The sequence below is a fragment of the Nomascus leucogenys genome, chromosome 8 (assembly GCF_006542625.1).
Source record: "Nomascus leucogenys isolate Asia chromosome 8, Asia_NLE_v1, whole genome shotgun sequence".
Classification (NCBI taxonomy): domain Eukaryota; kingdom Metazoa; phylum Chordata; class Mammalia; order Primates; family Hylobatidae; genus Nomascus; species Nomascus leucogenys.
Window position 1 is genome coordinate 29,216,829 of NC_044388.1, and position 16,218 is coordinate 29,233,046.

Here is a 16,218-nt window from a genome sequence, read left to right on the forward strand (position 1 = left end):
GGTTTCACTATGTTGGCTAGACTGGTCTCGAACTCCTGCCTTCAGGTGACCTGCCTGCCTTGGCCTCCCAGAGTGCTAGGATTACAGGCATGAGCCACTGCACCCAGCCTTTTGCCCATTTTTAAATGAGGTTATTTATTTCTTGCTTGTTCAATTGTTTAAGTTCTTTATAGATTCTGGATATTAGACTTTTGTCAGCTATGTAGTTTGCTCATATTTTCGCCCGTTATGTAGGTTGTTGGTTTGCTCTGCTGATAGTTTCTTTTTGCTGTACAGAAGCTCTTTAATTTAATTAGGTACCCCTCGTCCATTTTTGTTTTCATAGCAATTGCTTTTGAGGACTTAAGTCATAAATTATTTCCTAGGGCCAATGTCCAGAATGTCATTTCCTAGGTTTTCCATAGTTTGGGGTCTTACATTTAAATATTTAATCCATCTTGAGTTAATTTTTGTATATGGTGTAAGGTATAGGTCCAGTTTTATTCTTCTGCATATGGCTAGCCAGCTATCCCAGCACCATTTATGAAACAGGGAGTCCTTTTCCCAGGACTCCTGCCTCCAGGATGCACTCCCTGCCCTGTTTGGTGTAGACCTCTGACTTCTATTGATAAATCTATTGTAACACTAAACGCCTTGTGATATTGTGATCATTTATAGGTGGTACTAACTCTGTGCAATTATGGTAATTGAATTTATCTTTCTCAGATTGTGAACATCTCAATGAAAGTGATTGTGTTTTTTGTTTGTTTGTTTGTTTGTTTGAGACACTGTCTCGCTCTGTTGCCCAGGCTGGAATGTGCTGTTGCAATCTCAGCTCGCTGCAGCCTCTGCCTCCTGGGTTCAAGCAATCAAGCAGTTCTCCTACCTCAGCCTCCTGAGTAACTGGGATTACAGGTGCCCACCACCACGCCCAGCTAATTTTTTTTTTTTTTTTTTAGTAGAGATGGGGGTTTAACCATGTTGGGCAGGCTGGTCTCAAATTCTGATCTCAGGTGGTCTGTCGGCCTCAGCCTCCCAAAGTGCTGGGATTACAGACATGAGCCACCACACCCGGCCATGATTGTGTTTTTTTAACTGCAATCTCAGTGTCTGACACATAATAGCTATAAGTAAAATTACATTGAATTAATGGAGAAAAAACATGTAGTAATTAAAAGTTGAAGTATCCTTTCTGTTCCCTGGAAAAGACAAAGCAATGGCACTTGGGTTGAAAAGGCAAGAAATCTGTGAATCACAATCCTGATGGTTAAAATGCTCAGTAACTAGACTCAAAAATTCCCCTGTGGTTTTAGTTGATGACTGTATGATCATTTAGAGACATCAATAATCACTGTAATCCCTCTAGTATGAGAATGTGTTTCAGAATCTGTAAAATGATGCATGATTTTAGTGGACTAGGACTAGGTTTTGTGGTAATAACTGGTCCTCAGTGTTATTTCTATTCCTTAGGAATTTCATAATTATTTTTATTCTCCCAGAACCTTTTCAATAGAAATAATACTGGGAGTACAAGTCAGCTAAGCCAAGGGAAAGCATTAGAGTATATGACTAAGAGACCAGGCAACACATATTTCAGATTCCACTTCTACCACTTACTGGATAGGTGACTTTATCTGCTTAATCTTCTTAATCTATACAATGAGGACAACTGAGTCTTAATCTTTCGAATTTTGCCTTTAAAACCCCAATTTTTCACCTGCAAAATGATTGTAAATGCATAATACATGAGTATCATAAGGACTAATAAAATAACAAGTACAGTACATTTAGGAGAGTACCTGTATTAGTCCGTTTTCATACTATTACAAAGAAATATCTGAGACTGGGTAACTTATAAAGAAAAAGAGGTTTCATGGCCTCACAGTTTCACATGGCTGGGGAGGCCTCACATTCATGGTAGAAGGTGAAGAAGGAGCAAAGACACATCTTACATGGAGGCAGGCAAAGGGAGCCTGAGCAGGGGAGCTGCCCTTTATAAAATCATTGGATCTTATGAGACTTGTTCACTATCACGAGAACAGCATGGGAAAAGCCTGCCCCTTGATTCAATTATCTCCCACCGGGTCCCTCCCACAACACATGGAGATTATGGGAGCTACAATTCAAGACTAGATTCGGGTGGGGACAGAACCAAACCCTATCAGTACCTAAAACTTAATAAGCAGCTCAATTGATATTAGTTATTTTATTGGTTATAAGTATGATTTTTGGACATGCCCATTTTAGCCTTACTACCACCAGTGACAGATCCTAAAATTGTATCCTTTGGGTCGTGAATCCTTTTTCCACACTCCTCGTTGCCAGTTATGATACAAATACCCCCACAGATCTAAAAATTATTGTGCTTATATTGTCAGATGTTCTTAGGATAGTCCAAACTTCCTGAGAGTACCCTTCGGTGAGAATAGAACATAAAATAATGGAAAAGAGAACGCTATGTAGTAATTAGGTTGGATTAGAAATTGCTTTACATAACCCCATATGTATGTGGGGGAAAATAACATTCTTATTAACTTTTTTCTTACAACTATATATATGTAAAAATATATTTAAATATATATATTTATATATCATATCCATATATCCATAATGTAAATAAATGTCTGGCATATTTTTCAAGTCTCATTAATGCAGTTGCCTCTTTCCTTATAGCTTATCTGGCTATAGTAATACGTTGGAAACGTACTACTTTGGGGTGGGGAGTATGGAGAAGGAGAGCAAAACAATAGTTCAGATCAAGGAATCTTAGAGACAGGAGGCAGCCAGGACTTCCGCCTGCTGGGCCATTGTTGCAGGACCACAGCTTCGAGGTTGTGCAACACCTTTAGTAAACACTTCCTGAATCAGAGACAAGAATGAACCAGGGAGTTTCATTCTGTGTCACTGGAGAGGAGGCAGGGACAGACCCAGCAGCACCCATCTGAGCGAGAAGAGCAGACACCGTGCTCCTGGAATCACCCAGCATGTTGCAAGGTCTCCTGACAGTTAGTCTCCTCCTCTCTGTTCCAGGTACGTATTTAGCTCTTTTTCAGGTTCTATTGAATGCATTAGCGAACTTTTCATAGTCTCCTAATAGTTTTATTGTATAAACTATTTTGACTTTTTTCTTTCTCTTTTTTTCTCACTCAATTTTACTAACCAGTTGGGCTGGTTTTAACCTGTTGTTTCGCGGCTGCAAGTGATACAAAGACAATGTTAAAAAGAGGCAACAAGAGGTCTTGAACCAATATGTATGCATCTCATCCGAGAATATATAGAAATAAAAGGGACAATGTCATACAGCACAATTTAAATCATGAATGTGATTTTTGACTGAAAAAGTGGAATTCATCAAAACCCAGCTTGTCATTTAAAGAATGGTAAAGATGTGGCAGATTTGGCTATTTATTACTGTGTACAAGGCTTAGGAAAATACCTGCTATTATTATGGGAGCCAGTTTGGCTCTTTCTGTTTGAGTGTAAATTTTTGTATTTACTCAGTATTAGTAATAATACGTGTGGCTAACTGGAATTAATTAATACTTTTTGTTTATAAGGTATTGTGATATTACTTAACAAAACAATATCGCTGTTAAGCTTAAATTGATAATTTACTTCTGTTTTGCTGGTTATATCAAACATTTAATAATTTGAAAGGAGAAAAATACTACTTCCTAACAAGAAATTATGTCTAGCAAGTCTCTCAATTTCTGGTGAATTCTCTAATTAGACTTTGGTTACATTAGATTGGGTATTGTGATTCTTCAGCTTCTATTTCCAGAGCTTATTTAACTCAGCACATGAACTGCAGTGCCTCCAATTCCTCCCTAGTAAACCTGTTCTTGGGTCTTAGAATGTTTGCTGGGACCTGGGGATGGGAACAGATTATCAACTAGAGGTATGGGCTTAGGGAGGGAAAACTTTTCCTTGTCCATGCACCCTCTTAGTACTTTGTTGCTAAAAATGATTTTCCTGCATCTGATTTGTTTTCAAGACTTATAAAAATTTCACCTAATCTAATATCTTTAAATATCTAATTATTTTCCTTTTGTTTCTGTATATTTTTGCTTTATATAATATGTACCTATATCTGAACTGAACCTTTTCCCACTGTGCAGTGATCCTCTTCACCTCTAATGCCTTTTGCTTTGATACCTATTTTGTCTGATGTGAACGTGTTACACCACCTTTCTTTTGGTAAAATGAGCCGGAAATATTAAAAAAAATATATAAAACTCATGCCAGGCATTTAACATTGACCTGAAATTCCTACTTTTTCAGTCAGACTTAATAAAAATCTTTTTTCTCTCTGTTCTCCAAAAATGTTATCACCAAGAGCTTTTCCAAAACCCCCTCTTAGCTGAAATACAAGAACTGCTTGGGCACTAGCTTAGTTGAAGAGCATAAAAATCAAGCTGGATCCATTAACAGAGTCACATGGCTAACACTGGGGCCCATGCACATTACAGCCCTTTTGTGCAACTGGGCACACTAATCGGTTCTGCTGCCCCGACGGTGCATGTATAACATGGCACCAAGAGATGCAACTTCCTCTGATGTCATCTCTAAAAGTGTGATGTCACCCCTCCTTTAACTTCTAGCTTCTATTTTTAAGGGTGTCTTTTTGCCACTAAACTATCCCTGTTATGATTCCCATTTGGGTTGCCTTTCTAGTCAGAATCTAAGAAGTAAAGCAATTTTCATTTCCTACTTCTTCCTGTTTGTTCTCTGCCCCCATCATCAATGCAATACATACATGCCCCTCTGACCACGACTTCTGCCCAGTTCCCAGATGGTTGAAATAAAAGAAAGAGATGTAAAATAAGGCTGGTTGTGTGCAGTGAACTTCACAATCCAGAGAAAAAAATGACTTATGGGATTTCATCCTAGGAAAAGGAAAAACAAATATTTAAAAGGATGTGACAGGTGTTTGTGGGGTGAAGATGTAAATGAGTGCATCAACAAAGGGGAAAGGTCTTTACCTTATTACAGCAGAATACCCAGGGGGTACAGCACTTTTTGTAAATATTTTATTTCAAACTACCAGTTCTTCCTTGCCTTTATAAGGTGACTAGAAGACTGAAAAGAAAATATACAATTTAATCTAAACAGTCAAAAGAATAGACCTAATAGAAATACAGTTTTTTCCTTTTGTTTGTACTCACTTTTAATGCAAGAAGTTTAAAACCACAAGATGGTTTAAGGAGATGCAGAGAATCCCAGAACATAAGTCAATATCCTTGTCTAAACCCTAATTCAGCGTTTAATATGATGTGTTCAGTTTGGAAGGAAGGCATTTCTTTGAACAGTTTCAAACACATTTGAACAAAAATGAAAATGTCAATATTACATACTCATGTTCCCGTTTCCAAAATGACCCCAAACACATGAACAAATAATGTAGCAATCCAGACTAATGTCTCTCATATTAACGTTGTTAATGAGCTTTGGCTTTTCTAAAACTCAAAACAGTCAAAAATAATGATCCAGTCTAAACCAAAATAACAGTTTTCTTTTTCCTGATCTGTTTTTGCTAGTCAAGACTAATCCAGCATGTGAGTTCTGTGGGAGAGAGAAGGCAAGTATTAAAATGAATTAGTAAAAACATATTGTGTTACACCTTGGATTTGTGTAATCCCTGGATGGCAGTTAGTTGTGTTTGTTCCTCAGGCTTCAAAAATAATTAACCTGATGTTATTCAGTGGGGATGACGCTGCACCATCTCCCTTAAACTTAAGCATGGATGAGCTAAACAATATTTAGGTCTGTTACATCCCTACAATGGCTGTGTAATTTGTTGTATTCCAGATCCCATTATTTCAAGGACTTCTAGGTTTCCAGAAAATAAGAGCCTTTAAGAGAAATTCTATTTAGTTTCTTTAGAGAATATATGGAGTGACAAGAGTTTGGAAGGAGCTGGAATTCCATTCAAACTGAAGAGATTGAGAGGTTGCCAATGTCTTTTAAAAGAAATGTTGTGGGGTTTTTTTTGTTGTTTGTTTTATTTTGCTTTGTTTGTGGTTTCCATTTGGCAGTGTTCAGCCACCAAAAAGTTGGAAAAAAATTTCATAACTAACTTACATATTTTGAGCCCATATTTAAGAGCCAGTTTGCAATTTCTAATTTCATGAAACATTAGAATTCAGATACTAACTAGAAGCATAGAGGTCAGGGTGCATGTGAGAGAAAATTCGTGTTGGCCAAGTGGGCCTGTTTTCCTTCTCACCATTTCTGAATGGTGCTGAGAAGTAAACTCACTTCATTTTCTACTTTTATACAAAAAATCAGGAGCGTAGCTATTATTTTATTCCACGAAGGCAGCTTGGACTAGTATTTCCTGTTAGAATCATGTGTGTTCTAACATAGCATTTAAAAAGATTTATGTTGGCTGCAACACTGGTGAAATTTGGCTTCGTGAACTCTATCTTAACAAGACTAATTGCATTGATTAGCTCCTGTAATATACCAGGCATCATGTTGGTGCCTTATGGTATGCTTGTTTTGTGTCCCTGAATTAAGGAGGCAGCAGGGAATTGTGTCAATACCGTCAGTTAATTTCTGGCAGGAGTAATTTTCTTACCTCTTGGCATCTTAGTGTTTCAAAATAATTACAATAATTAGAAAAATTTTAACTCAGAAAAAGAATCATCAATTTAATATTTCTTTAGGTTTTTGAACTTACGTTTCAAAAATTTTTTATAATTGATGTTATTCTTTTCCTTTACCAAAAGTTAATTTAATAGAAATAAAAGATGCCCAGTGATTACCTCTGTGAGAGCAAGAAATGAGGAACTGAAGAACCTCGTCATGTTGTTCTTGAAGTGTGACAATGTAATGAGGCTTATTTTATCATAATGGATCAGAATTCAGCTAGCCTAATGATCACTGACTCTTCAAAGAGGTTATAGGGGATTCTGTATTTACATGCATAAATCATAAATCACTTGAACTAGCTTTAGAAACCATTTAATCGGCCTCCTTTTTTCAAACTATTTAAAGACTCAAACCAAATAAAAAATAAAAATATAAGGTAATGTCAGTGCCATGGCTTTAAGTAATTTTGATTTTTTTAAGAGTAATTCTTAAGCCACTGAAAGAAAAGATAGTTCATTACTTTAACACCCCATTTTTGACCCAAAGAGTTCTTAACTGGTTTAAACCCTTTTTCTGTTCTTCAAAGTTAAATATAAGTGACTCTTGAGTCCTTAAATGAATTAAAGTCATTCTCAAATGATTAAAAAATTAATAACACTATTTTTTGAAAGTTTATACTTTAGTTTCTGAATAAAACTTTAAACAATGTTTTGCTCTGTGGGAAGTGACTGGAGTAAGTGCACAGTCCTCCTAGGTAAGCAATAAATAATACTTATTAAGGACCTCAGTTATGTTCGTTAAAAGATCAACCACAGTAACATAAATGTATCTCACCATAGAACTTAAGATTTGAGTGCTTTAATGAGCTGGGATTACCTTTAGAGACCCTCCTAGTCCTTACTCAGAGAAGAGAAAAAAACCTTTTCACTTCGAGTCTTAGAAAGTTGTAGAGTTAGGCCCCATTCTGCTACTGCAGTCTACATTTTGGTTAAGCCTGTAGCCACCTTTAGCAGCTAAGGAGCAGGTCTATTGACTATATACAGAGCAGAGACTAGACCACATGGGCAAATCAAAAAGAAAATAGAAAATCTAATGTTAGCTTTGAGAAAATTGAATCTCTCTCTCTAAAATGACTTCTAGACCGGGTGCCGTGGCTCATACCTGTAATCCCAGCACTTTGGGAGGCTGAGCCACGAGGGTTGCTACAGCCCCGGAGTTCAAGACCAGCCTGGGCAACATAGCGAGACCTCTTCTCCAATAGAAAAAAAAAAAAAAAGCCAGGCACGGTGGTGCACACCTGCAGTCCCAGCTACTCTGGAGGCTGAGGTGGAAGGATGGCTTGAGCCCAGGATGTTGAGGCTGCAGTGAGCTGTGTTTGTGCCTCTGCACTCCAGCTTGTTGACAGAGTGAGACATTGTCTCAAAATAAAACAAAATAACTTCTAAAGACAACATGGAGAGGAGCATTTAAGATGCAGATAGATTGGATCAAGTCACTTTTCAGTTCTCTTTCAATATGACTGCAGGCTCAAAAAAGTCCTTCCAGGCCAGTGATTCTGTTTGAATTATCTGCTTCTCTAATTTTCATTTTTAAAATGTTCTGTATGCAAAAATGGAGGTTTTTCTGTATTGCTTATGCCAGCTCTATGAACCTAGTATTGGAGCCTTTTCTTACTGTGACATAGTTTTTTTTATTAGTATAGAATATTGCTGTTTTCAAATCCAAGAAAAATAGAATAAAAAATTGTACGCATTAGTTATTTTATTTTTCTAACATTGTATGGTTTCCAGTGCTTCAACCCAATTTTTCTGGGACTGATTAGCTTCTCAGAGGATTACTTTTGCTTCTATCTTCATTTCTTTTTGCCTGAGTTGTTGCTATTTCCCTGCACTGCAGCGATCAAAGATAACATGAAGTGAGAAAATCCGAAAGAAATACTTTCTCTAAATACAGTAACACTTGTAAACTTTTAATGGGGAAAGACCTGAAGATATAGGTTAAAGTAAAACGTTAAGAGGAAAGAGTAGCTTTCTGAGGTTGTCGCTCTCTTCTGGTGTCAGCACATTAATAACTCTGACATTCGTCACTTCAGGCTTCTTTGTGTGGCATCGTTCATTGGGAATGCAGTAAGGATGGCCATTACTGACCAGCCTACTTCAGTTCTACCTGGATAAGTCTTTTCTTTTTCTTTTTTCTCAGTGAGTGCTATAAAAGAACTCCCTGGGGTGAAGAAGTATGAAGTGGTTTATCCTATAAGACTTCATCCACTACATAAAAGAGAGGTCAAAGAGCCAGAGCAACAGGTACAGCTTTTGATTTATCAAAGGATCTTGATTTGAGATATATATATATACACACACACACACACATACATATATATATTTATGATGAGAGATAGATATGCGATTTATAAGTGTGTGTTTACATATGTGCGTGTGTGTATGTGTGTGCCTGTATCAAGTGGAATTTGTGATGTTTTCAGCAATTACACCTTGGAGTTAAATAACAATGATTATATTTGTATTTGTTTTTGACCTTTTAAAAAATCTTCACTACAACCCAAAGTTATATTATTAACCTTAGTCTACAAATCAAGTTTCTGAGAAGTGAAAGAAACTGTCCAAGGTTAAAAAGAGTAAATTTTTTTTTTTTCTTTTCCAGACAGAGTCTCGCTCTGTCGCCCAGGCTGGAGTGCAGTGGCGCGATCTCGGTTCACGCCATTCTCCTGCCTCAGCCTCCCGAGTAGCTGGGACTACAGGTGCTCATCACCATGCCCAGCTAATTTTTTTGTATTTTTAGTTGAGATGGGGTTTCACTGTGTTAGCCAGGATGGTCTCTATCTCCTGACCTTGTGATCTGCCCACCTTGGCCTCCCAAAGTGCTGGGATTACAGGTGTGAGCTACCGCCTGGCCATAAATTTAACATTTTATGATGATTTATTCTATGTACTTCCAAAGAAAATTGGATGTTATCTATCTATCCATCCTTCCAAACACAACTATGACAATTGAAACAGAAATAGAAAACAAAATACAGCAGGTGAATGCATGTATATATGCACATTAACATGAAATTTATCTGTCTTTTCTGAAAAGGCTCTTTTTAATGTTTGTACATTTCTTACTGCAAACGAAACAACATATTCTCAGTCAACATTTACTCAATAAACATTTATTAATTCTAAGAGAAAAGCTAAAACACGATGATTCATTCAATTATAACAATGTTATAATTACCTGCACTCTTAAGTCTTCTTCTGGGAGCCAGCAAAATACAGATAAATGAGACACAAATAATAGTTGACAGAAAGACTCCGAAATCCAGCACACTTGGTGCACATATTCCCTCACTGGACATGGTTTCCCATAGCATTTCTTCTAAAGCAAATTTATGACAACGGAACCTGTATTTGACCCCATTTCCCAAAATAATTATCAACCACATGGTTTCACTAACTTAAGATGGAACCCCAAAGCATTGGATTCCCCTTCAATATGACTTTCTTGAAATGCTTTCTAAGACTTTCTTTAAAATGTCAGACACCTTTTTTCCTGTCGTGCATTATGCTTATTATCTGGGTGACAAAGTAATCTGTACACCAAACCCCCATGACATGCGATTTACCCGTATAACAAACTGGCACAGGTATCCCCTGAATCTAAAATAAAAGTTGGAAAAAAAAGGATTTTTAATATATTTTCATATTTAGTCCTTTCAACAAACATACAATGTAAGTGTATTTTTACAGTATTTTATTTCTAAGTGGAGAGATAGGGGCTCAGAAAATTCAAGTACCCTGCCTAGGAGCCCATAGCTTATACGTTTTAGAGCTAGTATTCAAACATCTGTTTGACTCCAAATGACAACTTGATGTGTTAGTATTATTTGTGGCTGCCTATCCAAGCGGCTAAGTTGACTTAATACGTGGGAGAGTCCATATGTTCTCCTGAGAGCTTCTGTGGGATCAACAGAGGCTTTCTGGCCATTAAGGTAGCTCAAGTTCTGTTACACTAAAGTCTAAGAGTCAGTCTGTAACCCTGAGACACGGACAAGTTTGTTGTATCATTTACTGTTAAAAATAAGAGACTCATCAGTTGAATTTTTTTCTAATAACTTTTTTTCTTTTTTAAAATTATATTTTAAGTTCTGGGATACATGTGCAGAATGTGCAGGTTTGTTACATAGATAAATGTGTGCCATGGCGGTTTGCTGCATCAATCAACCCATCACCTAGGTATTAAGCCCAGCATGCATTGGCTATTTTTCCTGATGCTCTCCCTTGCCCCGCTCCCTACCACACCTGAGTGTGTTGTTCCCTTCCCAGTGTCCATGCGTTCTCCTTGTTCAGCTCTGAATTATAATTGAGAACATGCGGTGTTTGGTTTTCTGTTCCTGTGTTAGTTCACTGTGGATAATGGCTTCCAGCTCCATCCATGTGCCTGCAAAGGACATGATCCTGTTCCTTTTTATGGCTGCATAGTATTCCATGGTGTATATGTACCACATTTTCTTTATCCAGTCTTTCACTGATGGGCATTTGGATTGATTCCACGTCATGGCTATTGTGAATAGTGCTGCAATGAACATGTGCACGCGTGTATCTTTGTAATAGAATGATTTATATTCCTTTGGGTATATACCCAGTAATGGGATTGCTGGGTTAAATGGTATTTGTGGTTCTAGGTCTTTGAGGAATTGCCACACTGTCTTCCACAATGGTTGAACTAATTTACATTCCTACCAGCAGTGTAAACGCGTTCTTATTTCTCCACCATCTTGCCAGCATCTATTGTTTCTTGACTTTTTAATAATCACCATTCTGACTGGTGTGAGATGGTATCTCATTGTGGTTTTGATTTGCATTTCTCTAATCATCAGTGATGTTGAGCTTTTTTCATATGTTTGTTGGCTGCATGAATGTCTTCTTTTGAGAAGTGTCTGTTCATGTCCTTTGTCCACTTTTTTTTTTTTTTTTAATTATACTTTAAGTTTTAGGGTACATGTGCACAATGTGAAGGTTTGTTACATATGTATACATGTGCCATGTTGGTGTGCTGCACCCATTAACTCATCATTTACATTAGTTATGTATCCTAACGCTATCCCTCCCCCCACCCCACAACAGGCCCCAGTGTGTGATGTTCCCCATCCTGTGTCCATGTGTTCTCATTGTTCAGGGTTGTTTGTTTTTCTTACAAATTTAAGTTCCTTGTAGATTCTGAATATTTGACCTTTGTCAGATCGATAGATTGGAAAAATTTTCTCTCATTCTATAGGTTGTCTGTTCACTCTGATGATAGTTTCTTTTGCTGTATAGAAGCTCTTTAGTTTTATTAGATCCCGTTTGTCAATTTTTGCTTTTGATGATTCGTCATGAAATTTTTGCCTGTGCTTATGTCCTGAATGGTATTGCCTAGATTTTCTTCTAGGGTTTTTATAGTTTTTGGGTTTACATTTGAGTTTTTAATCATCTTGAGTTAATTTTTGAGTAAGGTGGAACAAAGGGGTCCAGTTTCAATTTTCTGCATGTGGCTTGCCAGTTCTCCAAGTACCATTTATTAAATATGAAATATTTTTTCCCATTGCTTGTTTTTGTAAGGTTTGTCAAAGATCAGAGGATTATAGATGTGTGGTTGTATTTCTGACCTCTCTATTCAATTGCATTGGTCTATGTGTCTGTTTTGTACCAGTACCATGCAGTTTTGGTTACTATAGCCTTGTAATATACCTTGAAGTCCGGTAGTATAATGCCTCCAGCTTTATTCTTTTCACTTAAGATTGTCTTGGCTATACAGGCTCTTTTGTGGTTCCATATTAATTTTAAAGTAATTTTTTTCTAATTCTGTGCAGGATGTCAATGGTAGTTTAATGGGAATAGTATTGATTCTATAAATTACTGTGGGCAGTATGGCTATTTTCATAGTATTGATTCTTCGTATCCATGAACATGGAATGTTTTTCTATTTGTTTGTGTCCTTTCTGATTTCCTTAAGTAGTGGTTTGTGTTCTCCTTGAAGAGGTCCTTCACTTCCCTTGTTAGCCATCAGCTCAAATTTTACAAGTTCACCTGTATTTTTTGTGTTATCAACCTTTTGCTACTAAACCAATGATTAATTGTGTCCTTGTGGAAATTTACACCAATTATCTACTCTTTTTGTGTTTTTGTCTCACAGTAAACAACGCTTCCAAGAAAAGCCAACATTTACACACACACACACATGCACATGCGCACCAAACACCCTTTTTTCACTGAACATTTTGAGGAAAAGTTAAACACAGGTGAAGTGTTTTTAATCACAGCTGTAAAGTGATCTCCTCACAACTGTAAAAAATAAATTTGAGCTTTGAATAATATATTTTGATTAACGAAAGCCATAGACTAGTTACTGGCTCATACTAGATGAACAATATTAATTTTTGCAATGATTGACTAGGTGGATGAGGTTGATATAATGTGCTTGATATTTACTGCAGTTATATTATTTATCTAGTCCCTTACTAGGTTAAATGGCTACATTAACCTTACATTTTCCTGATCCATAGTGCAAGTATATAGGATCTGAATTCAGAGGATTAGTTTGTGTTCACTTGTAAATTTTGTCCATTCTCTCTGTATAAATTTAGACAAACATAAACCTTAAGTTTCTTGTCTTAAAGTGGAGATGATCATAATACTTACATAAAGATTTGGGGATAATGTGTATGAAAAGGGAGGAAGCATCCAAATTTTAACTCCCTGTTCAAGATTATGCTATGGGCTGGGTGCATTGGCTCACACCTGTAATCCCAGCACTTTGGGAGATTGAGGCGGGCGGGTCACCTGACGTCAGGAGTTCAAGACCAACCTGGCCAAGGTTGTGAAACCCATCTCTACTAAAAATACAAAAAAATTAGCTCGGTGTGGTGGTGGGTACCTCGAATCCCAACTACTAAGGAGGCTGAGGCAGGAGAATCGTTGGAACCTGGGAGGCAGAGGTTGCAGTGAGCTGAGATCACGTCATTTTTTTTTTTTTTTTTTTTTTTTTTTTTTTTTTTTTTTTTTTTTTTTTTTTTTTTTTTTTTTTTTGCATGGTCAGTCCATCTCCTCCCCCCCCCCCCCCCCCCCCCCCCCCCCCCCCCCCCCCTGTTTTTTTTTTTTCACTTTCCTCTCCCCCCCCCCCCCAGCTGACACGACCCCCCCCGTCATTTTCACTCCAACCTGGGCAACAAGAATGAAACTCCTTCTCAAAAAAAAAAACAAAAAAAATAGAGTGAGAGATTATGCTATGGTGCTGCCCTGTGTAGCCCATCATATCCCAGTTCCTATGACTAATTTTCAGTTTTTGTGGCTTCATGTCCCAGTTAATAAACCTTTATTTTAAAATTCTTCTTTTTGACATAAACTATCAACTTCGGTTTGCTTTTCTTAATAATATTCTTGTTTCTACTTCTATGCTTTTTTTAATGGATTTCTTGCTGCTTAAAATATTCTCTCTACATTTAGAGTCCCTCCCATTTAGGGGACTCTACATTTAGAATCTCTTATAGTTTTTGTTAAGCCGACTCGCCATATTCATATATACACTAATATATCCCCATCCTGAAATCGTGCGTCAGTCACAGTCAGTATTATAAAGTTTAGCTACTGATTTTAAAAAGAAATGTTGATTTTGTGTCAGGAGCGATGGTGTGTTCACAAGTGTGTGTGTGTGTGTGTGTGTGTGTGCATGTGTTTCTATGAGAGCAAGTGTAACCTTCACTTCTGGTTTAAAACTGTCCAGGTAAATTTTTAAAAGGCTTTTGGTTTTTTTTCAATATGTCTTTGCCATGTCTCTACTCCTCCTTCATCCTCATCTGCCAATCCTTGTCCTGGAACATAAATACTTGTTTCATTAATACATGTTGGTCTAAATAAATACTTGCAAAGCACATTATCTTTGAAGGAAATAAGAGTATTAAAATAAATACCATAGATAATTGAAGAAAAAATTACCTAAATAATTAGAACCTTTTAATGTCTCTTTAAATGGAAAATCTTTTATTTTTTTTTGTTTCATCTGTTACATTTCCAAGTTCTCTCCTGCTCCCTTTGGTTGTAGAGAGTAGAAGAGAATGTATTATGGGGCCTGATGAATATAATGGAATGAGCACTGAATGCTTCCACAGCATCTCAGAAATAAATATAACTCTCCCATGTTTACTTTTTAATATCTCAGGTGTCAGATGATACCTTTGAATTACCCCACAATAACCATGTGGCTAAACCATTAGCAGTAACTTTTGCTAGGGTTTAATTCCAGCTGTTCACAGGAAGATATCAAAAGCCGCATGATAGGGTTGCCAGATGAAATACAGAGTACCAGTTATAAGTTTGAATTTCAGACAAACAGTAAAATTTTTTTGTATAAAGAAGTCCCACACCACTTTGGGAGGCCGAGGCGGGTGGATCACGAGGTCAGGAGTTAGAGACTAGTCTGACCAACATGGTGAAACCCTGTCTCTACTAAAAATACACACAAAAATTAGCTGGGTGTGGTGGTGTGCACCTGTAACCCCAGCTTCTCAGGAGGCTGAGCCAGGAGAATCACTTGAATCCTCGGAGGCAGAGGTTGCAGTGAGCTGAGATCATGCCACTGCACTCCAGCCTGGGTGACAGAGTGAGACTCCATCTCAAAAAAAAAAAAAAAAGATCTATCTATCTATCTATCTATCTATCTATCTATCTCTCTCTCTCTCTCTCTCTCTCTCTCTCTCTATATATATATATATATATATATATATATATATATAGAGAGAGAGAGAGAGAGAGAGAGAGAGAGAGAGAGAGATATCCCACACAACATTTCTGATATAATTGTAAAGAAGCATTCCAACAGAATGAATCTAATTTTCCCAGCTAGTACATTTGCATCTCTTTTCCTTAGTCACTGATCTCTGGTTTCCATTCTTTCTCACATCTTCTAAACTCCTCCATGTGCAGGATTGTCACATTTAGCAAATAAAAATATAGGATGCCCAGTTAAATTTAAATTTCAAATAAACACCAAATATTTCATTAGTACATCACCATGGTCATAGGGGGCATATGTATTTTAAAAAGTACTGTGTGTTTATATGTATAAACAAATAATATCCTCTGTTTATCTGAGATTCACATTTAATTGGCATCCTGTATTTTATCTGGCAATCCTGTCCTGTGACTTTTGATATCACCCTGTGAACATCCAGAACTAAACCCTAGCAATCTCTCCATGATTCCAGATTCTGCCCTATCCACCGATCTAAGACTCCTAATGCTGCTGCATGCCTCGTATCTCAATCCTGCCCTGTTAGTGTTCTTGGGTTCTGCCATATCATACTTGGTTTACAAACATAGACTGAAGAACCTAGTGACATCTTTGTTTGCCACACAACAAATATATGATTTCCATTGGCATAGACTCTTCTACAGTCTCTCAGGCACACCTTACAATGAATAAGAACACTGTCTTCCAGATATAAGCCAAGTTCTTAGGAGTTATCTTTGTAGCTTCTGTGTCGAGACTATGGGTCTTCCCTGTGCAAAGACTTGATTAGCAAATACTATTTGAAACAATCCCAAATTCATAGTGCAGTTGACCACCCTTATGATCAAGGGGATCTCTGTATATCCCATAAAAGCTTCA

The 16,218-nt window shown here is 37.2% G+C and overlaps 1 protein-coding gene across 3 annotated transcripts in view; it reads left to right on the plus strand.

Moving 5' to 3' along the window:
• Positions 1–2,853: 2,853 nt before the first annotated feature.
• Positions 2,854–16,218, plus strand: part of ADAM28 (ADAM metallopeptidase domain 28) — a 62,794-nt gene continuing 49,429 nt past the window's right edge. For all 3 annotated transcript variants that reach the window (XM_030816987.1, XM_030816988.1, XM_030816986.1), the window contains exons 1-2: positions 2,854–3,009; positions 8,773–8,876. In XM_030816987.1, coding sequence (XP_030672847.1) covers positions 2,964–3,009; positions 8,773–8,876 — 150 coding nt within the window. In that variant the 5' untranslated portion in view covers positions 2,854–2,963. The remainder of the gene's footprint in view (positions 3,010–8,772; positions 8,877–16,218) is intronic.